General features: G+C 44.3%; 1 protein-coding gene across 3 annotated transcripts in view; it reads right to left on the bottom strand.

The window, feature by feature from the left end:
* The window catches only part of ATXN10 (ataxin 10), a 145,589-nt gene that overhangs the window by 84,408 nt on the left and 34,471 nt on the right, over positions 1-26,710 (bottom strand). For all 3 annotated transcript variants that reach the window (XR_011256221.1, XM_069586165.1, XM_069586164.1), the window contains exons 4-7: positions 21,170-21,266; positions 18,689-18,847; positions 16,039-16,119; positions 6,977-7,142 (exon numbers count right to left, since the gene is read on the bottom strand). Coding sequence is in view for 2 of the 3 variants with exons in the window: in XM_069586165.1 (XP_069442266.1) it covers positions 6,977-7,142; positions 16,039-16,119; positions 18,689-18,847; positions 21,170-21,266 (503 nt within the window). In the remaining variant the exon portion in view is untranslated. The remainder of the gene's footprint in view (positions 1-6,976; positions 7,143-16,038; positions 16,120-18,688; positions 18,848-21,169; positions 21,267-26,710) is intronic.

Raw genomic sequence — 26,710 nt, 5'->3', positions numbered from 1 at the left:
GCTATCAAGACACTCCTCGGTCATGCTGGAAGAAATCAGAAGCAACTGGAGAGGCTCCCCTGGTTAGCACAGGAGACCATCAGGAAGAATCACTGCTAAAACTGAAAACAAAGCCAATGGTTTGTAAGCCATGACTTCAAAATGATTAAAAGCAAAACTAAACAACTCATCATCTTTGTACAAATTCACAAAACCAGCTCTAGAAGGCTATTTAAAGATTTAAGACACAGCAACAAATTGTAATGTATGGCTCTTACTTATATCCTGATTCAAAGAAAGAAACTTGAAAAAAAATATTAGACAATGGGGAACAGTTGAATACTACTCATCTGATATTTATATTTTGTTAAGTTTTTGGATGTGTTACCTGTATTTCACTCGTGTGTTAATATAAAGTCTTATCTTTCAGACACATGCATAAAAGGTTAACTGATGGACTACACGGGACCCTATGCAAATCTGGGGCATCCAGCCTAAGAATGGGAAGGACTGTGGATGAAACAAGAACCATGAGGAACTGATAAGTTCTGGAGCTGGGTGATGGGGGTTTAACAACATTTTTTCTCTTAGTCTATGTTTGAAATTTTTCATGATAAAAAGATACAAAATTAGGGGGTGGGAAGAGATGATCTGAAAGTTTCCTTTGAACTCATTTCTATATTATTATATGAAATAAACCCAAAAGAAAATTAATCTATCCTCACCTAACAAATTTCCAATTTTAATCATCAGAATGCTTTCATTAATGAAATGCTTCTAACAAGTATTTGGAAACTAATAATGAAATAACCAGAGAAGGCGATGGCACCCCACTCCAGTACTCTTGCCCGGAAAATCTCATGGACAGAGGAGCCTGGTAGGCTGCAGTCCATGGGGTCTCGAAAAGTCAGACACGACTGAGCGACTTCACTTTCACTTTTTCCTTTCATGCATTGGAGAAGGAAATGGCAATCCACTCCAGTGTTCTTGCCTGGAGAATCCCAGGGACGGGGGAGCCTGGTGGGCTGCTGTCTATGGGGTCGCACAGAGTCGGACATGACTGAAGCGACTTAGCAGCAGCAATGAAATAACAGCCAGTAAAAAAAATTCTCTTTAAAAAACGAGAGAAATATGTGAGATGCCATTCCAATATTATAAATATTGTAACACTGTGTATATTAAGTCAGGCACCACTAGGGGAAAAAAGATGCAGGCAAAGCAAAGGATACAATTCTGAAATGAGTGAAGGAGAGGCAGACTGTTTCCAGGTCATCTGTCTGGGTTCACTTTGCCACGCAGCGTCTCTGGGCCATTCTACAATACTGTCATTGCAGAAAACTGCTGATGATGCAAAGTGCTCCTGTCTACAGAAACGCAGATGACTTCTGTCTGGCTGGAATGCAATTAATCACTTCCTTGTTCATTGACCAGTTTCTGCAATTCTTTGTAAGTTCATTTCAGCATTCCTTTATCACATATAAACATGTGGCTCTTTGAATTCTTTAACAGTGGTTAGTATCTTACCGGTTTCCACTGTAAAAGGTCGGAAATACAGAAATGGATGCAAAATCATATTAAAAATTTAACATATGATTTGGGTGGCATTAAAATTAGTAGAAAGGATCAGATTATTCAACAAATGGTACTGATACTATAATTAACAAATAACATTAAGGGAATATTAGCTAGGTACCAGGAGAAGGCAATGGCAACCCACTCCAGCACTCTTACTCCTCCCATGGACGGAGGAGCCTTATGGGCTGCAGTCCATGGGGTCGCTAAGAGTCGGACACGACTGAGTGACTTCACTTTCACTTTTCACTTTCATGCACTGGAGAAGGAAATGGCAGCCCACTCCAGTGTTCTTGCCTGGAGGATCCCAGGGACGGGGGAGCCTGGTGGGCTGCCATCTGTGGGGTCGTACAGAGTCGGACACGACTGAAGCGACTTAGCAGCAGCAGCAGCTAGGTACCAATCAGTATATTAAGTGCTTATAGTAAAATGCAACTCATTTTACACAGGTAAAGAAACTGGGGCACAGAGAGGGTAGGTAACTTCCAAGATTACACACCAGAAATAGAAGAAATCCAGGTTCAAATCCAGCTGTCTTCTACCAAAGACTATATAATCTTGGAGAGTTAAAAGACACAAGCAACTCATTTGAAACTATGCTACACTTACACAAAAACAAATCTTAGGTTAATTAAATATGTGAACAATGTACTGAAAGAACTAGAAGATACAGGTGTCTATTTCCACAATCTCGGAGAAGGCAAAGGCACCCCACTCCAGTACTCTTGCCCGGAAAATCCCATGGACCGAGGAGTCTGGTGGGCTGCAGTCCATGGGGTCACTAAGAGTCAGACACGACTGAGCGACTTCCCTTTCACTTTTCACCTTCATGCACTGGAGAAGGAAATGGCAACCCACTCCAGTGTTCTTGCCTGGAGAATCCCAGGGACGGGGGAGCCTGGTGGGCTGCCGTCTATGGGGTCGCACAGAGTCGGACATGACTGAAGCAACTTAGCAGCAGCAGCAGCATTTCCACAATCTAAGGGAAGATGATTTTACTAAATCTGTAAAGAAATTCAGAAGTCATAAGGATAAAACTGATAAACCTAACTGAATTAAAACAAACTCCCAAAAGGCTAAGACTACCATAAATAAAGTCAAACAAAAAATTATGGGCAAAAAAAGTTTCTTCTATTTGTGACATTTAACTTTCTGAAAATGCTCATTAAAAAAAGTATCTTAAAAGGTAACCTGATATGAAAAACAAACTTAACATATAGGTCACTGAAAAGTAAGAGAGAAATGGTAATTAGATTAGTGAAAGGGTGCAGACCCATATACTCTTGTGCACTTAGGTGTGTTATTTAGAAACGACTCTTACAAATTTTAAATAAACACATTCTCTGTGACTCAGCAATTCAATTACCAGGAATTTATAATCCCAGATCGACTTGCCCAAAACTGAAAGGTATTTTTATAAGGGTGTTTCACTGTTGTAATATTTGTAAAGGTTAAAAAAAAAAACCAAAATGTGGAAGCAACTCATATGTACATCTATGGGAACAAATAAAAAAAATTCTGATGGCTGTATACAGTGTAATACTATTCAACTATTAAAAAGAATGAGATGAATATATGTGTCCAAGGGTAAGATATATCAGAGTAAGTGAAAAAAAAAAGTTACAGAACAGAATATATAGTATTGTGTTTTAAAAAGTAACAAAAACATATAGGTGTGTGCTACTGCTAAGTCGTGTCTGACTCTGTGCGACCCCACAGACGGCAGCCCACCAGGCTTCCCCGTCCCCGGGATTCTCCAGGCAAGAACACTGGAGTGGGCTGCCATTTGTATACACACAATAAAACCTTTGGAAGGAAAAAAGTATATGCTGTTAAGTTTATAGAAAATAGATGGGGCCTGGGTGAAAAAGAGGAGTCCTTAACTTTGCTTCACTGCCTTTGGCTTGAATTACTTTTTCTTACAACAAAGGAAATATTATATTGTAAGAAGGCAAGTTTCACTACAACAAGTGACAAGACTGAAACTTAAGACAAAGCAAATCTTAAAAAAAATAAGCATACCAGAACTGACAAAAATACACCACATACTGGAAACGAGTAGTACACCAAAATATACCAAAGGACAGAGACTTGCACGCTAGCATGAGAACCGAGGATTATTTGCATAAAAGAACATACGAATAAAACCTCAGGATTTTAAAGCCACATAATTATGTAAATAAAAAAATGTATGCTGGGTGCTTAGTCGCTCAGCTGTGTCCGACTCTTTGCGACCCCATGGCCTGTAGGGCTACAGGCTCCTTCGTCCATAGGGACTCTTGAGGCAAGAATACTGGAGTGGGCTGCCATGCCCTCTTCTTGGGGATCTTCCCAACCCAGGGATGGAACACAGGTCTCCCTCACTGCAGGCAGATTCTTTACCATCTGAGCCACCAGGGAAGCCTAGATGCTATAAAAACATCTATTTTCATTCTGATTTTTAGGTCATAGCATCATGAGAACTTTATTGAACATCTTGTCCCCAAAACATCACAGGTGGGTAAATGCAGCAGCTTGCTGGCAAACTGACAGTGCGAAGTCGACTGGTAAACATACCCTGCTTTCCAAAGTATAAGTACTTGGTATAAACACTTCCACTGTGGCTGATTTGAAAACATCAAGAGTTTAACAACCAGCTCACAAATTATTGAATATTTAATAATAACCGACTCTCAGAAGTTGGTACAGGCCAGCACCAATGCACCACGGGGTTTATGATATATTAAATACTGAGGTACAGGTCTCCTTAAAAACTACTAATGCTTTTTTAAAAAACTTCTAACTTAAAGGATAATATATATATTAACATGCACAAGTCACAAGCATATCAGTTCAGTTCAGTTGCTCAATCATGTCCGACTCTTTGCAACCCTGTGGACTGCAGCAAGCCAGGCCTCCCTGTCCATCACCAACTCCCAGAGCTTGCTCAAACTCTTATCCATCAAGTCAATGATGCCATCCAACCATCTCATCCTCTGTCGTCCCCTTCTCCTCCTGCCCTCAATCTTTTCAAGCATCAGTGTCTTTTCCAGCATCAGTTCTTTGCATCAGGTGGGCAAAGTACTGGAGCTTCAGTTTCAGCATCAGTCCTTCCAATGAATATTCAGGACTGATTTCCTTTAGGATGGACTGGTTGGATCTCCTTGCAGTCTAAGGGACTCTCCACAGTCTTCTCCAACACCACAGTTCAAAAGCATCAATTCTTCAGTACTCAGTTTTCTTTATAGTCCAACTCTCACATCCATACATGACTACTGGAAAAACCATAGCCTTGACTAGACGGACCTTTGTCGGCAAAGTAACGTCTCTGCTTTTTGTCTAGGTTGGTCATAACTTTTCTTCCAAGGAGCAAGCGTCTTTTAATTTCATGGCTGCAGTCACCATCTGCAGTGATTCTGGAGTCCAAGAAAAGAAAGTCTCTCACTGTTTCCCCATCTATTTGCCATGGAGTGGTGGGACCAGATGCCATGATCTTCATTTTTTTAATGTTGAACTTTAGGCCAGTTTTTTCATTCTCCTTTCACAAGAGGCTCTTTAGTTCTTCTTTGCTTTCTGTCATAAGGGTAGTGTCATCCGCATATCTGAGGTTATTGCTATTTCTCCTGGCAATCTTGATTCCAGCTTGTGCTTCATCCAGCCCAGTATTTCGCATGATGTACTCTACATATAAGTTAAATAAACAGGATGACAATACAAAGCCTTGATGTACTCCTTTCCCAATTTGGAACTAGTTTGTTGTTCCGTGTCTGGTTTTAACTGTTGCTTCTTGACCTGCATACAGATTTCTCAGCAGTCAGACAAGGTGGTCTGGTATTCCCATCTCTTGAAGAATTTTCCAGAGTTTCTTTTGATCTCACAATCGAAGGCTTTAGTGTAGTCAATAAAGCAGAAGTAGATGTTTTTCTGGAATTCTCTTGCTTTTTCTATGATCCAATAGATGTTGGCAATTTGAGTGTATAGATTGATGGATTTTCAAAAGGTGGACTATTTGGGCTTTCCCCCCAAAACTACAATTTTCTAGCTATTAATACATAATAATTTCTCCCACTGTTAAAGAAAAAAGTGTGAAAGATACAGCTTTTCCTAAACATAAAAAGTTACATCAGGTAATGTCTTATTATAATATTGATATCATCTATACTATAAATGTTCATGTCTTGAAAAAGTTTAAAGCTGTGATGTAACAAGTACTAAGTTTTACTTCATTTTCTGTCTCCTGGAAAATTCATTTTTTTTAAATTTCTTGAAGCATAGCTCACTGCTCCTCCTGCTGGAAACAGGGGCGAATCTTTCCCCAGAAAGGAAAGCAGCCCAAGAGTAAGAAGACTTTCCTCTCTTCTATCACAGACGTAAGAGTAAGAAGTTGACCTTATCAGCGAGACCCAGCATGGCCTGTGTGGGACCCACAGCAAGTCCACAGCAAAGCAACTGTGAAAAAGGTATTTTCACAAAGAAGGAAATGCAGTTGCATGGCAGAAGGGGCACAATCACTGTGGGAGTGAACAGGTGCACACGCCAACACAAAGCTCTCAAGGCGACGCTGTGGGTTGGGGCCCACCTGCCCACCTGCCCACGCAGAGACAGTGGACGGACGACAGCACCGACTGTGATGAGCAGGACGGAGGGCAGGTACGGCAAAGGCGATACACAGAACGCCGCAGCAGCATTTCACGGCGTTCACCGTGCATGCTCTACGTATGCATTCAGCAGGCAGGTGCCAAGTGCCTCCTCTGCGCACGGTTCTAGGAACATTACCGTCCAAACGTCTGCCCTCATACAGCTTTTTCACACTCAGCAGAAGGAAAAACAGCAACTTACAAACAGGCAGCGTAAAATGATTTCTCTGTGAAAGCCTGTGTGTGTGCATGCCTGCACGTATTTGGTGTTGACTGCCCAGAAGATATATTAATTACGGTTTCTCAAGTCATAAACTCAGGATGGTAAGAATAAGGGCACTACTTTCACTAATCTGTATTTTAGTAACTGTTCTAAAATAAGAATACTGTCTTAGCTTGGGCAGCTGTAACAAAATACCAGACAGAGTAGCTCATAAACAACATTTATTTCTCTTAGTTCCGGAAGCTGGAAGTTCAAGATCATGGTGTAAGCCCAGCTGGGTTCTGGGGAGGGCCCCCTTCAGGGCTGCAGAGGGTCGACTTCTCACTGTGGCCTTATGTAGTGGAAGGGGCATGGACACTTTGTGGGATATCTTCTACAACCTCATCCATGAGGCCCTCATGACCCAACTGTCTCCAAAGGCCCTACTCCTGTCACCATCACCCTGGGCACCAGGTTGTGACCAGGAAACTTCAGAGGAGGTCCAGCCACAAGCATTCAGTCCCCAGCAGGTATGTTACTTAAATAATATTTAAAGTTTTTGTCACCAAGGACCTCGCTGAGTCAGAAAACCTCTCTGTTCACTCACCTCATCGTCGGCAGGCTGTTCAGAGGTCAGTTTCAGTACAATCTTGCACTGATCCACAAAAGTGCTCGCGATCAACTCAGCATGGCTCAAAAACACAGGGGCATCATCCTTGGTCAGTGGCTCGTCGCCCACTATTTTGGCGATCATAAGGTCTAACAATGTAACCCTGTAGAACAGAGAAGATTTTTACATTAATATGTAATCCTGAAATTGTAAAATACTAAAAATATTTCTAGAGACCATTTTAGGAGAGTACTTTTATTTTTAAATTCCTAACTTACTTATAATGTCTACTTAGGGAAAACATATTTTTTGTGAATACAATTCATCAATAACCTATTTTTCAAAATCTTGATTTCTTTGCAGTGAATAAGCTACAGAAATAAGCACCTTGTTATATCTATTACTTGGAGCTGTGAAATAAAATTCCACATTTCAATAATGCTGTCAAGGTAAGTTATACAACACGTCATCTACTGTAACAACAGCAAAGTTAAGTGGGCTAACTTTTATTCACTACTTTTAGTTCAGTTCAGTCCTGTCACTCAGTCATGTCCAACTCTTTGCGACCCCATGAATCGCAGCACGCCAGGCCTCCCTGTCCATTTCCAACTCCCGGAGTTTACCCAAACTCTTGCCCATCAAGTCGGTGATGCCATCCAGCCATCTCATCCTCAGTCGTCCACTTCTCCTTCTGCCCCCAGTCCCTCCCAGCATCAGGGTCTTTTCCAATGAGTCAACTCTTTGCATGAGGTGGCCAAAGTACTGGAGTTTCAGCTTCATCATCAGTCCTTCCAATGAACACCCAGGACTCATCTCCTTTAGGATGGACTGGTTGGATCTCCTTGCAGTCCAAAGACTCTCAAAAGAGTCTTCTCCAACACCAGAGTTCAAAAGCATCAATTCTTCGGCGCTCAGCTTTCTTCACAGTCCAACTCTCATATCCATACATGACCACAAGAAAAACCATAGCCTTGACTAGATGGACCTTTGTTGGCAAAGTAATATCTCTGCTTTTTAATATGCTATCTAGTTTGGTCATAACTTTCCTTCCAAGGAGTAAGCGTCTTTTAATTTCATGGCTGCAATCCCCATCTGCAGTGATTTGGGAACCCAAAAAGATAAAGTCAGCCACTGTTTCCACTGTTTCGCCATCTATTTCCCATGAAGTGATGGGACCAGATGCCATGATCTTTGTTTTCTGAGTGTTGAGCTTTAAGCCAACTTTTTCACTCTCCTCTTTTACTTTCATCAAGAGGCTCTTTAGCTCCTCTTCACTTTCTGCCATAAGGGTGGTGTCATCTGCATATCTGAGGTGACTGATATTTCTCCCGGCAATCTTGATTCCAGCCTTTGTTTCTTCCAGCCCAGTGTTTCTCATGATGTATTCTGCATAGAAGTTAAATAAGTAGGGTGACAATATACAGCCTTAAGATATTCCTTTCCCCATTTGGAACCAGTCTGTTGTTCCATGTCCAGTTCTAACTGTTGCTTCCTCACCTGCATACAGATTTCTCAAGAGGCAGGTCAGGTGGTCTGGTATTCCCATCTCTCTCAGAATTTTCCACAGTTTATTGTGATCCACACAGTCAAAGGCTTTGGCATAGTCAATAAAGCAGAAATAGATGCTTTTCTGGAACTCTCTTGCTTTTTTGATGATCCAACGGATGCTGGCAATTTGATCTCTGGTTCCTCTGCCTTTTCTAAAACCAGCTTGAACATCTGGAAGTTCACGGTTCACATACTGTTGAAGCCTGGCTTGGAGAATTTTAAGCATCACTTTACTAGCGTGTGAGATGAGTGCAATTGTGCAGTAGTTTGAACATCCTTTGGCATTGCCTTTCTTTGGGATTAGAATGAAAACTGACCTTTTCCAGTCCTGTGGCCACTGCTGAGTTTTCCACATTTGCTGGCATATTGAGTGCAACACTTTCACAGCATCATCTTTCAGGTTTGAAATAGCTCAACTGGAATTTCATCACCTCCACTAGCTTTGTTCGTAGTGATGCTTCCTAAGGCCCACTTGACTTCGCATTCCAGGATGTCTGGCTCTAGGTGAGTGATCACACTATCATGATTATCTGGGTTGTGAAGATCTTTTTTGTATAGTTCTTCTGTGTATTCCTGCCACCTCTTCTTAATATCTTCTGCTTCTGTTAGGTCCATACCATTTCTGTCCTTTCTTGAGCCCATCTTTGCATGAAATGTTCTCTTGGTATCTCTAATTTTCTTGAAGAGATCTTTAGTCTTTCCCATTCTATTGTTTTTCTCTATTTTTTTGCATTGATCGCTGAGGAAGGCTTTCATATCTCTCCTTGCTATTTTTTGGAACTCTGCATTCAAATGGGTATATCTTTCCTGTTCTCCTTTGCTTTTTGTTTCTCTTTTCACAGCTATTTGTAAGGCCTCTTCAGAAAGATCATTAGTCTATGAAAATCACCCACAGGGCTTTTCAAAACTCCTAAAACTTCACATTTCTTACAGCAGTTATTAATCCAAAATACAACAAATAATCCCCTCAACTGAGCAGAGAAGAACAACGAACAGTTCAGTATGCATTCAGATACATCTGTTTTCTCTAATTCACATACAATCCTTGAAGACAACAGGGTGCTCCGGTCACAAAGCCAGGCCTCCCACCTTCCCTGAGCAGGACGACCTCCGACCTCTGAGAGGCCAGGGAAGAGGCCACATAGGCCACACATGGTGTGATTCAAGAGGAACTTGAAGGTCTGCCCTAAAGACATTCCCTGTAAGTTGGGATAACGTGGCAGGTATTACCGGGTCTAAGAAGGCATGATCCCTAGCTTTAGGGAACTGAGCACCCAGGGGACGATCACCCAGAATAGGGTGAAGAGGAATGAGGAACAGACAGACAGGTCCTAAGTGGGGGAAAGGAGCAATGCCACGCAGATGCTGAAGGAGGGAGAACCCAGTCCTAAAGAGCTGGGAGGGGTCAGGACAGTGGCAGGCCACAGGGCAGTGTTAGTCCAGGCGACCGAGCGCTGCGGGAAGGCCCTGGCGCCCCAGGCACCCTGCTGAGGGGGCTGCCCCAGGAGGCGGGCAGCGCAGACCCGCCGGCCACCTCACACAGCAGGCTGAGGCAGCGGTGCTCCCGGGCGCCTTCTCTGCTCAGGAGAGGCGCCGCTCCACTCTATTAGGCAATGGGAGAACTAAGAGACAGGAAGGGAGTGAGTGTGAATGAAAAAAAATCAGGGATGAATCTTTAAAATATAAAGATATACACCAAGCTTGAAAAGTACCTGGCAATAAATTATACTTCATTAAATGATCCTCCTTATATTAAGTCATCTAGCAATAAAAACTTTTAAGGGCTCCCACTGTCAGCTGCTGCTGCTGCTGCTGCTAAGTCACTTCAGTCGTGTCCAGCTCTTTAAGACCCCATAGACGGCAGCCCACCAGGCTCCCCCATCCCTGGGATTCTCCAGGCAAGAACACTGGAATGGGTTGCCAGTTCCTTCTCCAATTCATGAAAGTGAAAAGTGAAAGTGAAGTCGCTCAGTCGTGTCTGATTCCTAGCGACCCCATGGACTGCAGCCTACCAGGCTCCTCCGTCCATGGGATTTTCCAGGCAAGAGTACTGGAGTGGGATGCCATAGTCTTCTCCGCCCACTGTTGGGGAGTGGGTCTAAAAACTTTAGTCTGGAAGACGGGGTCCTCCCACCCGGAGTTCCCACTGAACTCTCTAACTCCCTCTGCTTCTAGCCACCACCCAAATCATCCTTCTCAGGGATTTTCTGGCGGTCCAGTGGTTAGGACTCCCCGCTTTCACTGCCAAGAGCCTGGGTACAAACCCTGATTGGGGAACTAAGATCCCACAAGCCACGCGATGCAGCCAAAAAAAACAAAAAACAAACAGACAAACAAAAAACCAAAAAAAAAAAAATCCCATCTTTCTCATAAAATAAAGGAATTATACACAGGACATAGAACTTGAGTAGGAAATTGTTTTTCAGAGGCATTTACTTTGATTGTGCACTGCATTTGCCAGCCCCAGCTCTATGCCAGAAAACGGGTGTGTTGGAAAGTACTGCAGAGTCAGGGGAAATGGGACAGAACAGGGAATCTTGCTTCTTGCAGTTGCGAGGGTACCACACTGAACACTCCCTTGAACACATGGCGGAGTGCGAGTGGCCTAAGAGGCCCGTTCCCCCAGGAGTGGAGGCTGCAGAACCAGAAAGTGCTAGCCAGAGGCCAGAGACCCGCTGCCCAGAGTCATCACAACACCTCAGTCTCACTTCCGGCAACCCGGAGACCAGCACAGGCGCTGCCTCGGGCCCCCCGACACACCCCTCAACTCACCCCACCCCTCAACTCACCCCTTGATCGCCGGCTATCATGAGCCGCCTACTTCTAATTCACTTCTGATAGTTACATACTCTGTCCTCAAAATGAAGAGTCCTGTTTCATAAAAAAATGGAAAGCAATGTACACGGGAACGATTTTATGGAAAAAATCTACAGCAAGGTTCATACTTTAAAGTTATGCCTCAACTGATGCAGTCTACAATCTCAAGAGCCCGGGCTTGCACTGCCCTAAAAGGGGTACGTCATGAGAGGACTGGAGTGACGGGGCAAAGGACGAGGGGAAAGAGTGAGAGGGAGTTTTACGAGCATTCTAGGGTAGGAAATAATAGCTTACAATTCTGGAACTAAAACATCTGTAATTCAAAGACTGACATCTCCAACAAATTCTCAATTTATATTTGAACTACTCCACCTGAATGATTTGTTGAATGGCATGCCACAAAGGCCAAAAGTTTTATTAACCTGGACAACAGGCTAACCAAGATATAGGCTGTTGCTGGATTAATCTTATTAATCCTGTCAAAAATTACATATATGAGAAGCTAGTGCATTACAGGGAAAATGATCAATGACTCTGGCATCAGACATACTGAGTTCAAATACCACCTCAGCTACTTTTGTAACCCAGGACAAACACCTTAACCTTGAAAGTCTCAGATACCTGATGTGAAAAAATGGCAAGAATAAAACTATTTCAGAAGGTCTCTCTGAGGATTAAAGGATAATGGTTGCACGCTGCCTCCATACATAACAGTGATGCTACCTGGAGAAAAAGGTCAAGCTCACTATAGTAGAAGCAGTAGGAATATGCACGCAGAAACACCGCCTCACTTTCACCAAGCGATGATTACATGCCAGCACTGAGCACTTCATACAGATTTCAGTTGGTAATCACAACGATTTCATGGGGTGCCTACCGCCACCACCCTCATTCCACAGATGAAACAGGGTTCCAAGAGGTGCCTTGTCCAAAGCAGACGGTGGCATAACTAGCGCAACTAGCCTCCGCTCTCCTACCCTGTGCCGCCCGGATGATAACTTTGCAGACAGCTTTGCCGAAGCTCCGGTACTTTGGTCACATGATGCGAAGAGCTGACTCGCTGGAAAAGACCCTGATGCTGGGGAAAACTGAAGGCAAAAGGAGAAGGGGGTGGCAGAGAATGAGACGGTTCGATAGAATCACTGCCTCGATGGACATGAGTTTCAGCAAACTCTGGGAGATGGTGAAGGACAGGGAAGCCTGGCATGCTGTACTCCAAGGGGTCACAAAGAGTCAGGCACAACTAAGCAACTGAAAAACACCACAACACAGATTATAAACCTGGTAACTCCACAAGCTGGTTTCTAGGAGCAGCTAGTTTAACTCAGTGTCACTCCAATTCACTGGGAACGGGGACTAGAAAGTTGTATAAACACAGGCACTCACTTCTGCATAATCACACTATGGGAGTTGATTTTAACTCTGTATCCAAAATATCTTCACCCAGTAATCAGCCCAAATAAACTACCAGGGTGAAGGAGTCAACTCACCATGACAACCAGTAGAACCAGCACAAGAAAGCTTCGCCTCCCTGCTTACACACCCACACCGGGGGCAGGGAGGGGGCACCGTTCACCCTCAGGCCCTAGAGACCACAAGCAGGGGCTTAATGAACACCGTGCCTGTTTTCCTGACTGAGCCCCCAAAGTTTTCTGATCTAACAGCCCCCAACCCAACTGGATTCTCTAGCTCAGCAGCTTGGGGCCACAGCCTGGGCACTGCTCAGTAGACCCTTGTTGTATGTCCCCAAATGAGACACCACAAGTGCCCCAGAAATCTCCAGTGCAGTCCCTCATCTGAACCCCAGGACACGGAATGTGTCCTATCTTCTCAGTTCTCAGGAACGTGTCCTATCTTCTCAGTTCTCAGGAACGTGTCCTGTCTTCTCAGTTCTCACAGGGCAGCACGGAGCGTCACTCCAGAAGCAAGGGCCAAGTTAATTTCATCAAACACCGCCACTGAGAAAGCCATGTCTTTTCAGCTCTGTTGGTCTGTCAGCACGGCACTCTGAAGAATCATTCATCGTTGCCCAAAACGAGTCACCAAGGAACCCAGCAGCCTCCACTTCTCTACAGACCTCTGAGCGCTCTTGCAAAGCCCCCATCCCCTCCTCCTGCCACTGAGCAAAGACAAGCCGCCAGGCCCAGCAGTTCCCACAGCGAGCTTCACCCGAACCAGCTGAGCCACGCCAGGCCCCTGCTGGCAAAACACGTCCTCCCGGCGGATGGGGTCATCTGCAGTCCACACTATCGACAGAGTCAGCATCCTGAAGAGATGCTTCAGTTAAGTATTTGGTATCAGTAGAGTTTCCCTTTCCAGTAATGTTCCAGTACTGACCCTGGCAGGTGTTAAGAATAGAGAACTCACAAGATTCAATCTTTGTCCTTGAAGAATACATATTCCAGCAGAAAAAGCAGATGATCATGATCGATGCACAGGGGAGGATGCAAATAACTTTGCCTGGGCAACTCAGGCGAGCCAAGGGAACACAGGCAAAGGCCCACGTGGACACGGAGTTTTCCAGTAAACAGGCACCACCGCATGACACCACCTGCAGGCAGCTGAATCTGGGAATGCGGAGGACCCTCGGATGCAGAGGCCGGCTGTAAGTTTCCACTGCGCTGCTGGTTGGCACTGCTAAACCCTCGCACTGTTCAAGAGTCAACCGTACTTAGAGGAGTCAAATCACAGCAACAGAAAGCAGCATGGTGCTTTCCAGGGACTGGGGGAGGGGGAAATGGGCAGCTGTTTAACGGGTAGACCTTTGTTTTTTAAATTTTTGGCTGCATCAGGTCTTGGCTGTGTTCTCCAGGTTCTTCCTTGCGGTATGCAGGCTCTCAGGTTGCCCTGCGGCACAAGAGATCTTAGTTCCCCAACCAGGGATGGAACCGGAGTCCTCAGCACAGCAAGGCAGATTCTTGAACCCCAGGCCCCCAGGGAAGTTCCCAATGGGTACAGTTTCAATGGTACAAGAGGAAACAGTTCTGGAGACTGGCTGCACAACAACGTGACTATACTTAAACTACTGACCGCACATGTTTAAAAGGTTACAATGGTAACTTCTGTATTAAGTGTATTTTATCACAGTTTTTAAACACACTAAAGCCCACGTCTAGTCAAAGGTGGTATGTAAACCAGAGCTGTGACAGGAGTGAATTCGCCGCACACTGAAATGGTCTAGGTGGTAAGGCTTACTGACCGAGGGAAACAGGAGTGGAGGCAGCGGCGGGGGGAGGGCACTGAGGTTTCCCATCCAGCGAGCGATGTTACAGTAACAAGTACACCAGTGAGAAAACCCACTCAGTCACACAAGCTTTCATTCAAAAACTTGTTTAGCACCTATCATGTGCCAAGCACTGGTTAGGAAACACGGAGAGCACAGGTTAAAAAAGCCCCCATCCTGGCCTCACACTGGCAATCCACTGCTGCCACACTGCCAGCAAGTGTGTGAGCAACACAGGCACTTCTCCTGTGCAAGAAAAATAATGGGGCAGGGGAGGTGACGCCCGAGCAAGAAATCTGTATGACGCTGCGAAGCGGTGGCTGCAGTTTCTGTAATAAAAATGGGAAACATTTGTCTGTCATCTTCATTGGGTTAGGAAATGGATCAGTTAACAAAAGATCATTTGAACACGTGAAAAACAAGCTTTGATACTGAAATACAATAAAACTGTGGTTCCTGTTTTCAGATGTTCCTCTCTGCAGAGCAATGTACTAATTCATAGCCCTGTTCTTCACATACTTATTTTAATTATTTTTCTGCAGGAAAAGTATGCATACGTGGGGGGGGGGGGCATTGGATTTATAAATATGGCATTTAAATGAATTTTAAAAGCATGAACTTTCCCTTTTTGTTAAAGATATTAAAGAACAAAAAAGCACTACTTAACAAGACTACAAAGAAGTGCATAAAGATTAACTGTTGGAACCCAAATGCACTGAAAGAATTTCGAAACCACGGCAATTATAAAAATTGTGACTATAATCAAAAGATTAACATTTTTTAAGGTTTTTGATCATTAGATCTGTGATTTCTGAATAAGTCTTATTCTCCTAGGGCAACATTTCCAATCAGGTTAGAGAAAACCTACACTTGGGGATGGACAGAGCCCTAGATCATTCTGCTCACTCCTCTGACTTCACCGGCCAGGAGCCTGAGAGCAAGGTGAGAGGCCTGGCCGAGGGCACCCAGACAACGGGCCGAGGTGCCACGGTCTCTGGGCTCCGCGGGCACAGCCCCTCCCACTACACGGCAGCGAAGGCCGAAGACACGTATTGATTTTCTCTCATTCTAAAGCACACACTGGAGAACTGCACATCTACAGAGTGGATCCCGGATCCCGACAACAGGGAAGTGGACAAATGAGCACGTTCCATCTACAGCGCTCTAACACGCAGATGCAGGAATTACTTTTATAAACACGAAGGACAAGTCTAACATTTTGTTCTCAATGTTTTTCGATACAGCTTCACTGAATAATGGCGCCAACCTGAATTCTGCAACGCTTGGTAAATCGCTGCTGTTGTGGCTGAGCTGTAATGTTAACCAACCAATTTAAAACCATTACCGACACAGAAACATGTATTTAGAGATTTTGTGCCAACTAAGAAACCACACAGTTTTTCAGTCATGTGTACAGGATATTCTCTATGGAATGCTAAATTCTCAAAACCACACTGGTTTTTGGGGTTACCTTTCTTGATTGCTCATTTTGGCATACATGGCTTTAACCAATTCCGGGCTCTTCAGAAAATGGTCTGTAATAATCAAGAACCTAAGAGAAAAGGAGGAAAGGGTTTGGTTACTAGAAACATAGTAAAACAGACAAGGCCTTATCTACTTTATAGACATAGTTTATACATAAAGTATTCCTGTTGAATTTTTGATTAGCTTCAATTAACCTTCAAATGTTTTAAGAGGGTCACATACTATTTTTCCATTAGCACTGAAAAGAAAATAAAAACCCTCAAAATATTTTTCTCCAATTTTACTTCTAAAAAAGTTATCACAGTGATTCAAATTTATTCAATTTAAGGGTAGGGCCTACCATACTTTTTACTAATATCTAAGTTACAAAAGGAAAAAGTTCACTATAGTTTAAATGATAAAATGAAATTTAGCTCGGGTATAACAAAACACATTAAATTGTTTTAGTCAAAAGTGTAGTGTTAAGATTAACCAGAGGAACAGACATGTCCTCCTTTTTCCTGAAACACACGCCGCCGACAGCCGTGAATGCTGGCTGGACTGTCTGCTGCTGAAGCACTCTCAAGCCACCACGAAAACCCCTCACTGTCAAGCAATGCACTCATTGAAACTCAGAGACCAACTTGGGGAAGCCCTGAGGCAAAGAGCGTAAGCATGCCTCTTCAAAGCACTACTGTGACAACTAAAAAGATTGAGCATACTATTAATTAACTCTGAATCGTATTTACCAGAGGGTACCTGAAGACTTAAGAACTAAGGAATATACTGCTCATCATCCAGGTTAGTACTAAGCATGACAGTAAAGCATTAATTATATCAATAAACACAGTTTAATCACTTCTTAGTAAATAACAGAATAAAAGCATATCTTTTAAGTATGATAGTCAAATGAAACATATTAACTACCATAACATAGCATCACTTCATATAAAAACAAAACCGAAACACACATTCTATTTCCCCCATAACCTTTCAAATAACGGAACGACACTGATGTAAAATATTTCTAACAATAATGAATAATATTCAAGATTCTCAATTTTCACATCAACTTCGGTAGGTCATCTAAGTGCGACAATAGAAGTTCAGCCTATCAAGCCAGGTATACAAAATTGTGATTCTGAAGTTCATTCATAAACCACCTACTTGGAGCTCAAAACCTCTTCCCTCAACAACTTTCATTCAAAAATGCAATGTTCCAAATACTGTGTGTAAGGGGCTAGGTCCCAGCCCCAGTTCCAAACTCTAACAGTGAAGAAAGACACGGGCACAGATAGGTAATCCGAGAAAAATGTCTTCGGTGTAATATACAGACACATCATGGATTACAGAAAGAGCAGAGTTTATCTAACAAGAGGGCTGGTGTGGGGGTGGGGCGGTGGGGAGAGAGGTGATGGATGGGGCAAGGAAATCAAGAGTCGGTGAATCCCTAGTTGAAAAGGGAAGGAAGAGCATTTAAATTAGAGGTGACAAAAAGGACTTGAAAAGGCAACATGAAGGAAAGAAGAGCAGTGTGCTCTTGCTGTTGTTAAGTCACTAAGTCATGTCCGACTCTGTGACCCCACGGGCTGCAGCCTGCCAGGCTCCTCTGTCCATGGAATTCTCCAGGCAACAACACTGGAGTGAGTTGCCATTTCCTCCTCCAGGGAATCTTCCCAACCCAGGCATCAAACCCATGTCTCCTGAATCACAGGCAGATTCTTTTACCACTGAGCCATCAGGGAAGCCCCATTTTCACTGTAGAACTATTTAAAGGATAACAACTGTCACTCATAATTTATCAATACAAATACAGGCAGAAAAAAGTATTCTGTCTGGACATCCATACAGACAACTGGAATTCTTGGCTACATTACCTTACACTGAATGTCATAATCCTGGCTGCAAATATTATACACACAGAGCAAGATGGAATGCCAGTGGGAGGTAGGTTTTCTCCTTACAACTCAAAAGTGGTCATTTAAATAGTTGTCAATTACCTGTTAAGTTTTTATTATGTTAGCTGCTGGGCCTGTTTTTCTAAATATAATATTACTCTCTGTTCTAAGGTACTGCACAAAGTTACAAGTAAATTCTCAACTTTCACTCAGATTTCATCGCACTGACTTTCTTACCCAATATCTGCTCCAGGGAAGAACCAAAGATAAAGACCTTAATAACTAGTAGAGATCCAATAGTGGTTAACATATTCCAAGTGACAAAATTCAAATTTGTGATTAAATTATTTCATAGAATTACTATTTCTGTAAATGCAAAAATTTTGTGGTAATATTTTATGAGGGAGGTGGGGTCCCACTAATCTGAAACATAAAATGCCACAAAGACATTTTACAGCCTGTAAGTAATACTCCAACTTTATAGAAAAACAGAACAAATTACCTTGGGAGAGAATCAAAAATACACTCCATCCAAAGCAGAAGTCCAAGTAGAAAGGGCATCAGAGAAAGACATATTTACTTTACAGACAAAAAGGGCTAGCAATGGGATCCATTCCTAAGGCTTTCCTTGTTTTTTCAGCATATGTTAAACTTTAACTTATTGCTCAACTGTTGTAATTCAAGCTTTTACTCAGAACCTTTACCAGGAAAGTGACATCAGCTGTTCTTAAGCAGGCGCATGTCTAACAACACACTTACGGCCATTCCGACTCAGGCTGCTTCTGGTGAGCTTCTACGACATCAATCGCAATATTGAGGTTTTCTTCCAGCTCCTTCATTCTTTCAGAATTCAGGGATGTGAACAAAATCATTGACGAGTAGGCAACAATTTTTCTGTCCGGATGATTTAGGCAAGATCTTCCAAATAAAGAAATCAGGGTGTTGGCCCAATGATAAAATATGACAACTCATAAATGACAATAATCCAACTAACAAATTCAGTATACACTGACATTTCTAAGGATCTAACAAAGAATCACAACTTTGAAACATTATTTCTGGCAAAAATAGCAAATATAAAATTAGACACAAAACAAAGTATCCGATATGAAAGCTGCAGTTGACTCAGAAGCAAAAAGCAAATAACATCTGTTTAAAGAAAAAAATAAAGTGATTACATATATAAAGCATTGAAACGCTCATTCTTATTAGAAAGAAAAATTAAAAGGCAAAAAAAGATACTTCCCAGACTATAGGCATTTCTTTAACAGTTTGAGGGACAGAATGTGCCAGGGAAAGATGATATATGGAGAACCTGGGAGTCAAAAGCCTCAGGATAACTCCTGGTTCCTCCATTTATCAGCTGTGTGACCTTAAAAGGTCACTATATTATCAACTGTCAATTCTAATACAGTCATGCACTATGGCAGGACTTCTTTTCATTTAAACCTCATAATACTCTTCTGGAGGAGTTATTACCCTTTTTCACAGATGAAGAATGTGTTGACTTTACCTGCCCAAGGGCACAAAGCCAATACCTGCCAAAGCTGAGCTCAAACCTGGTTGTGTCTGTCTCACAAACGCATAGAGAGTGAAGGCACATAACTTCTTTCAGTGTGTTTTTTGACACAAAAATGGAACATGATGGCAAGACCTCCCTGGCTTCTGTGAGCGCCAGGTCTCAAACCAATGTAAAAACCACCAGGTAAATGCCGGCTGCCCTGTTGAGGACCTCTCCTGTGTTCCTATGACACCTGGCCTCCCCTGAGTCACATCCCTTCTTACACAATGACATGCCTCCAGCATGGGCTTCAGGGAGTAGTGGATATACCTAGTTACCCTTCTTCCAATCAGCTAGTTCAGAACTTGGCAGATATGAGGTGCTCAGACAGTTTTAAAGGAACAAATTCTCAAAAGTGAGCGGTGTTTATTTTATAGCTTGAATTCCACCAACTCCTCCTTCCAGCCTAAGCTCAGTTATTACTAACCATAAAGACTTTTTGCCTTCAACTCTAGTATCGACAGGAGTTTGAGAACCAGTTACCAGCGCAGTGAGCTAGAGATAACATGAGCATTTACCTCATCCTAACTCTGTACAGATGAGCCCAGAAAACCTACCCAATCACAGCACAGAGTTTGGGCAGCTGGTATTCAAAAAGTGTAGGCTTGGATCTGGAGGGCAGCACAGGGCTCCCGCTGTAGCTGCGCCATTTATCAATGATTAGCATCAGCTCCGCCATTTGTCCAAATGGGGACAGTACCGCTTGTCCTGCGGGTACGTTGTTGTTGCTGTTTAGTCACTAAGTTATGGAGCCTGCCCTCTGTCCATGGGAGTCTCCAGGCAAGAATACTGGAGTGGGTTGCCATTTCCTACTCGCGGGGATCTCCCCTACCCAGGGATCAACTCCGTGTCTCCTGCACTGCAGGCGGATTCTTCACACTGAGCCACCAGGGAAGCACGGGGACATCACAGAGGATGGGAAATGCACAGTAAACCCCAGCTCGGGGCACCTGAACAACAGCTGCTCTGGTGCTTATACTGTGGCCACCACCAAAGACATCCCCTGGCTGGAGTGGGCCCCGGATCAGAGGCAGGCCTCCTGCTCCTGCACAGGCCTTTCCCGTGGCCATCACCCGCCCACTTTTCATCTCAAGGCTCCGTTTCTTATGCACTAACACAGCTGATCAATGCAAAGCAGTCAATCACCAGAAACAATACCATGAACCAGCCGAGACAAACACACTGACTTTCCAACACCTTACACTGGTCCATATCTACCAAGACGCACAGCACTGTGCTGAGCACAGAGATGCTCAGTTAACAAACATGTGACTAAGTCATTACCCATACTTCAGTGCTTTATAGTTTTTTCTTTTACATTTTTTCCTTATTAAAAAGTGTCCTTAACAGGATTTACTTAACCAAAACTTTTATTCACATAAAGTAAAAACTGACACACAATGAAGGGCACAAATCTTAAGTGTACAGCCCAATAAATTACTAGATATGCATACACCTATGTGACTGCCACCCAGACCAAGATACTGAACATTCGACCCAGGAGACGCCCTCACGCCTTCTCCCAGCAGTTACCAAACCCGCCACCATCTGCCAAGGGCAACTGCTGCCCTGAGTTCTATTACCAAGGTTAGCTCTTCCTGTTTTGGAACTTCACATAAGTGGAGTGATGTAACTACAACCTTCTCAGAAGTCAGAAAAATTCTTATCAATATACTCACAAGAAGAGCTCTGGGAATGCATGCATCCAAACAACAGACTGGGAGTCTTCATTCCGGGAGGCGATGTTGCCTAGAAACTGCAGGCCACAGCGAAATGCTGAGGGGTGACAAGAGCAAAACAGATTTGTGATGTAAAGAGTCTGAACTCACTAAAATACATCCCGAAAGGAAACAGTCCTCATGTTATTTAACAAGAAGTTTCTGTTAGCGTCTCTCAACTATGAAAGTCTCTCACCACAGTGAAACTTTGGGCATGACGTTGATATTTAAATACCTTACCAAAACAACGCATGATGCTGCTGTTTAGTCCCTAAGTCATGCCTGACTCTGCAACCCCACAGACTGTAGCCCGCCAGGCTCCCCTGTCCATGGCATTTCCCAGGCAAGAATACTGGAGCAGGTTGCCACTCCTTCTCCAGGGGATCTTCCCGACTCAGGGATCAAATAAGAGTCTCCTTCATTGGCAGGCGGCTTCTTTACCACTGAGCCACCAGGAAAGCCCTCACCAAAACAATATTCTTATACAAAATTAATTAACTTTTAAAAAAGACTGTAACTGTAGGCACAAATTTACCTGTAATCACACTAAATATCACTGGAATATGTGTTCCAATTGAAACAGTTACCCTGAGACTGGATTTAAAACATACATGTAAAATACAAAGCTACAGAAGTACTGATGGTTAAAGAATGGAAAAAGATATATAAGGCAAATACTAGCCTACAAAGGTAGTCATACACCACTTAAAATCAGACATAATGAACTTTAAGGCAAAAAGCATTATTAGAAGGTTTTCTAAAAAGTCATTTCAGAATTAATTTATCAGAAAGGCACAATTTTAAATTGGAATCATCTAATAATATGGTTTCAAATACGTATAAAAGAAAAATGGACAAAAGTATAGAGCAAAGAGAAAAATTCAGTTAAATTCAGCAATAACAATATATTTTCCCCAGTAAATTATAAAACAAGCAGACAAAACGATCAGCATATTTAGAAGATTTGAGTAAGATTTAATAACAACCTAGTTGACATATTTAGACTATTTCAACAAATAAAACTGCAAAATTCTGGACAAAACCCAGCACGCTGTCGAGTGCAGGTGAGGACGTGGAGCGGGGGAACTCTGGTTCACTGTGGGTGGGGATGAGACTCACGCAGCCACTTCATGAGACAGTCTGGTGGCTCCTTACAAACCCAAACAAACTCTTAGCACACAACTCGGCAATCGCACTCCGTGGTATTTACCCGAAGTAAATGAAAATTTTTGTCCGTACAAAACCCTGCACATGAATGTTTACAGCAACTTTACTCCTAACTGCCAACACCTGAAAGCAGCCAAGATGTCCCTTCAGTAGGCAAATGGATAAATAAACTGAGGTCCACCCAGACAATGGAGTATTATTTAGCACTAGAAAGAAATGAGCGACCAAGCTATGAAAAGGAACATTAAACACCACATGAAAAGCCAATCTGAAAAGGCTACAAACTGCGTGAGTCCAACTTTACAACATTCCGGAAAAGGCAAAACTATGGAGACAGTGAGAAGACAAGTGGCCGCCAGGGGTCAGGGGCCGGGAGGGGGTGTGAACAGGTGGAGCACAGAGGGTCTTTAAGGCAGTGAAACTTCTCTGTATGATGTTACAATGATGGACACATGTGCTCCACATCTGTCCAAATCCATAGAACATATATGTGTATACATGTCATTGCTGTTCAGGCGCTAAGTCATGTCCAGCTCTTTGCAAGCCCATGGACTGCAGCCCGCCCGGCTCCTCTGCCCATGGGACTGCCCAGGCAAGAACATTGGAGTGGGCTGCCACTGCCTCCTGCAGGGGATCTTCAAACCCACATCTCCTGCTTGGTAGGCAGATTCTTCACCGCTGAGCCACCCGGAAGTCCATGTGTCTACATACACATACGTATGGAAGAAAAGGCACTCGAGCCCATGGGAAAACCACAAGATTGTACTACACACACCAGACTGGCAAAAAATTCAGTTAGAAAATAACAAAGCGTTCATGAGAACGCAGTTCACTAGGAACTCAAGGTTCTCTGAAGTCCTTTACACCAGTGAACAAAGCACATTTGAATTATTTTTGCCTGAGAACCAGCTACCAACTGCTGCCTCTTAGCTTCTCCCCCTGCTCTGCAGACATAAAGGCAGGCCTTCAGACGCCTCCTCCATCAGCTGGCCCGGCTCGCCCTGTGGGAAAGGGAGAGTTCCCCTCTGGTTCTGGGGTCATCCTCTGGCCAGGCTTCTCCTGCTTCTCTGGGCTCATCTCAGGCAGGAACAGCTTCTCTAGCGACGTGCTCCTGCATAGCAGGACAACCAGCAGCGTCCAGCAGCAGGAGCTTCTTCAGGACGCTTCGAAGCCAGTTCCATGTTCTGGAAGCAGCCTGTGGACGACGTTCCCCTATACCGCACCCTCCACAAGGAGGCCTGGGTCTCAGACCTCGGGGGGAGCGGGGAGCCTCTTCCTGAGACACTCATCTCAGCCCTGGGGCCCTGGCCGCTCCTCCTGTGTGCAATTTCTGTGTTCTTCGGCATTCTCCTTACTTCTCAGTAGTCAATCCCTTGTTATTTCAAGCCTTTGTTATAGTTAGTAATTCTTTCTTTTAAACTTTCCCTATTCAAATTGCAGTGTGGTTTCCGTCTCCTGGTTGCACCCCAGCTGGTGCAGAGATGGCGAGAGGGGCCCAGGCAGCAGGGAGGAAGGGAAAGGGGAGCAAGAAAAGGTGTCGTGAGGCACAGCCTTGGAAAACACACACAGCTCAACCCGCCAGGACCGTGTCATCAGACAAAGAAGCCAAACTATCCTTTAACAAAGAAAATTTGATATGTGGCCATCAGTTAAACTAAAAAGGCAAGACTAAGGTAACACGGAGGTTAAGGCTACAGGAAACCACCACTCACCACCCTTAAAACTGGAGGCCCAAGGGGAGGGGGTGAGGCTCTAAGCACCCAGGAGCCTGGGGGCTCCGCACAGGGGGCCCAGACCTCCCTGAGCGGGGAGCCTCAGCAAGGGCCAGGCTGGCTGACAGGTGTCTCAGAGGGAAAACCAAAAGGCTCCTGGGGGAAGGGAGCTGGAAAGGGGGCCGTTCAAGGGAGACACGAGTGGGGAGCAGTCGCTCTCCTTCCTGCTGCTTCCATTCACCCACAAGACCCTCCACTGGCTGAACTTCACAGAACACAGAGGAGACACGAGTTTGTGGACACTGCTTACCCAGCAACACCGAACGGCACAGATGGCTAAGCTCAAAGCTGCGTAATGACAGCCTCGGAACCAGAGCAACGCCTAACACTGGACAATCACTAATGCAACTCACACCATTCTAAGTGCTTCATTTCACATAGATTCTTATTTATCATAACTCCCACCATATGGCAGGTTATCGTCATCTCCGTTTTTCGGGTGAAGATGTGGAGGCACAGCGGTCAAGCCCATGGTCCAGGTCAGCAACAACCCAGGGCCCTGGTCCATACTGGCTGCCACCCCAGACCACGTACCGAGGAGGGCAGCCAGCCAGCCAGCCACTTCCCACGGGCACCCGATCCTGGTGTGCAGTCTGCGGTCACAGACACTGCCGTGGACGCCTGCACGCCCACCCCTGCCCCAGCCCCGCCTCAGCTCACACCTGAGACCACAGGCCAGTGCCTCACAGGCCCCAGCTCTGCCCGCCCAGCACCCACACTGCAGGGTCAGCGCCTGCTCTCAAGGTGGTTCCCTTGGGCCCAGGCAGCCCATACAGGCAGAGTGGAGGGTCGAGACCCTGAGTGAAACCAGAGCAGGACACTCCTGTGGAAGGAACACAGGCATGAACACAGCCTCGAGAGCCTAGGCGGGAGGCCAGAGGCGACAATGCTGACAGGCACGCGCTGTTTCCCAAGAGAGGACACCCGCGTTCTGTCGGCATCATCGCACTTAACCCCACAACACCCCCGCAGACTCGGGGGCGACATCCCCCTGTGCAGTCACCAGAGCTAGGAAGGCAGGCCCCCAGCCCGGGCTACCACGCCCACAAGTGGCAGGAGCAGGACGGGTGAGAACATGCTGCAGCTCTTCCCGGGGACCGGGACCAGCTCGTCGGGAAGGAGCCACAGCAGAAGCTGGGATGAGACCAAGGCCCTGCTCCCTTAAAGGAAATCCCGCCAGGCAGCGACCAGGGGACATTTTCAAGGGCAGAGGACTTGCAGGCCTCCACGCTCCTAGACCCCTGTCCTGCTGGGCACGCGGGGCTCTGTCCGCAGGCTCCTGAAACCCAGGCTTCCCTTCAGGCCCGTCGCTGCTGCTCCAGCACCTCAGAGGCAGAGCAGCTGTGAAGATGGAGAAGGCTGAGGCATGTGAGCAGTCGGTGCTAGTCACTTACTCAGAGTAACAAGACAACTGGCCGCTCAAAGAAGAGTTGCGAAACTGTGGCCAAAAAGCAAAATACTGAGATTAAAAAAAAAACTATGCAAACAAAATGCTGAAGCAAGACCCTCAAAACTGAATTAAGTTAACATTTAACCTAAAATAAAGCAGGATGCCAGACTGCAAGCACACGTTCACACCCTACACACAACCACTGAAGACGACCGGCAACCAGTGTCTAGTGTGGCCGCACAGACGGCGGCGGCTCTTCCTCCTCTTTTCTGAGCTTTTAAAAATCACTCTGCAAGTCCTCCAAGAAGAGCGCCTGACGGGCTCATGACCTGCCACGGGATGGGAAAGGGTGCCCGCATGCACTACTGCTCATGGCCTGCCACGGGATGGGAAAGGGTGCCCGCATGCACTATTGTCAGATTTGGACAAAAAGATAAATTCTTATAGAAATTAAAGAAGGAGAAATTACTGGACAGAGGGATAAGCTAGGGAGTAAATCCTGTTTCTCCAATTTTTTTTCTTTTTTGCCTAATCCTCTTTGGAATCAGATGAAAAATTGTTTTGATGATAAATCCAGAGATGCATATTAAGGCCTTTTTAAAAATTTATGTATTAAAAAAATTACTCTATAATAAAATTTTATAAAATGTTCATAATAAAAAATCTTCATTTTAATCTTGTCATAGTTTAAAATGACATTAATATTTCTTCTGAATATTTCAGAATATTAACACTGAAATCCTTGTAAAATTTTCACACACACAAGAAGAGCCAACAATATAAGTTAGTCTGAAAGCCAATGAACCCAACAACTCATCAGGCAACTAAAAATTAGCTCTCTGAATCAGAACACAATTCTGGGAAGGAAAAGGTTTAAAGACATCCTAGAAACAAGAAAAGAAAACTCAAGGCAAGTACAAATGACAGTTTACTTTTACCAAACAGCTTATCAACTGATCTTTATGTAAATACTGCAAATGTTACAAAGCCCCTCAAAAAGCCCAACATTATTTTTATAGATTAGGGAAGAACAAAGGCCAAAAACAACACCAATAACTCAATTAAAATAACTCATGTCTATGTTTACATAAAATTTGATGAGCATAAGATATTCGTCACACCACTGCAATTATTCTCTGAAAATAATACTCTAAATATTATTTTGACAACGTA

The sequence above is a fragment of the Ovis canadensis genome, chromosome 3 (genome assembly GCF_042477335.2).
Source record: "Ovis canadensis isolate MfBH-ARS-UI-01 breed Bighorn chromosome 3, ARS-UI_OviCan_v2, whole genome shotgun sequence".
Taxonomy (NCBI): Eukaryota; Metazoa; Chordata; class Mammalia; order Artiodactyla; family Bovidae; genus Ovis; species Ovis canadensis.
Note: the sequence above shows the minus strand (reverse complement) of the source record. Positions and strands in the feature narration are given on the sequence as shown.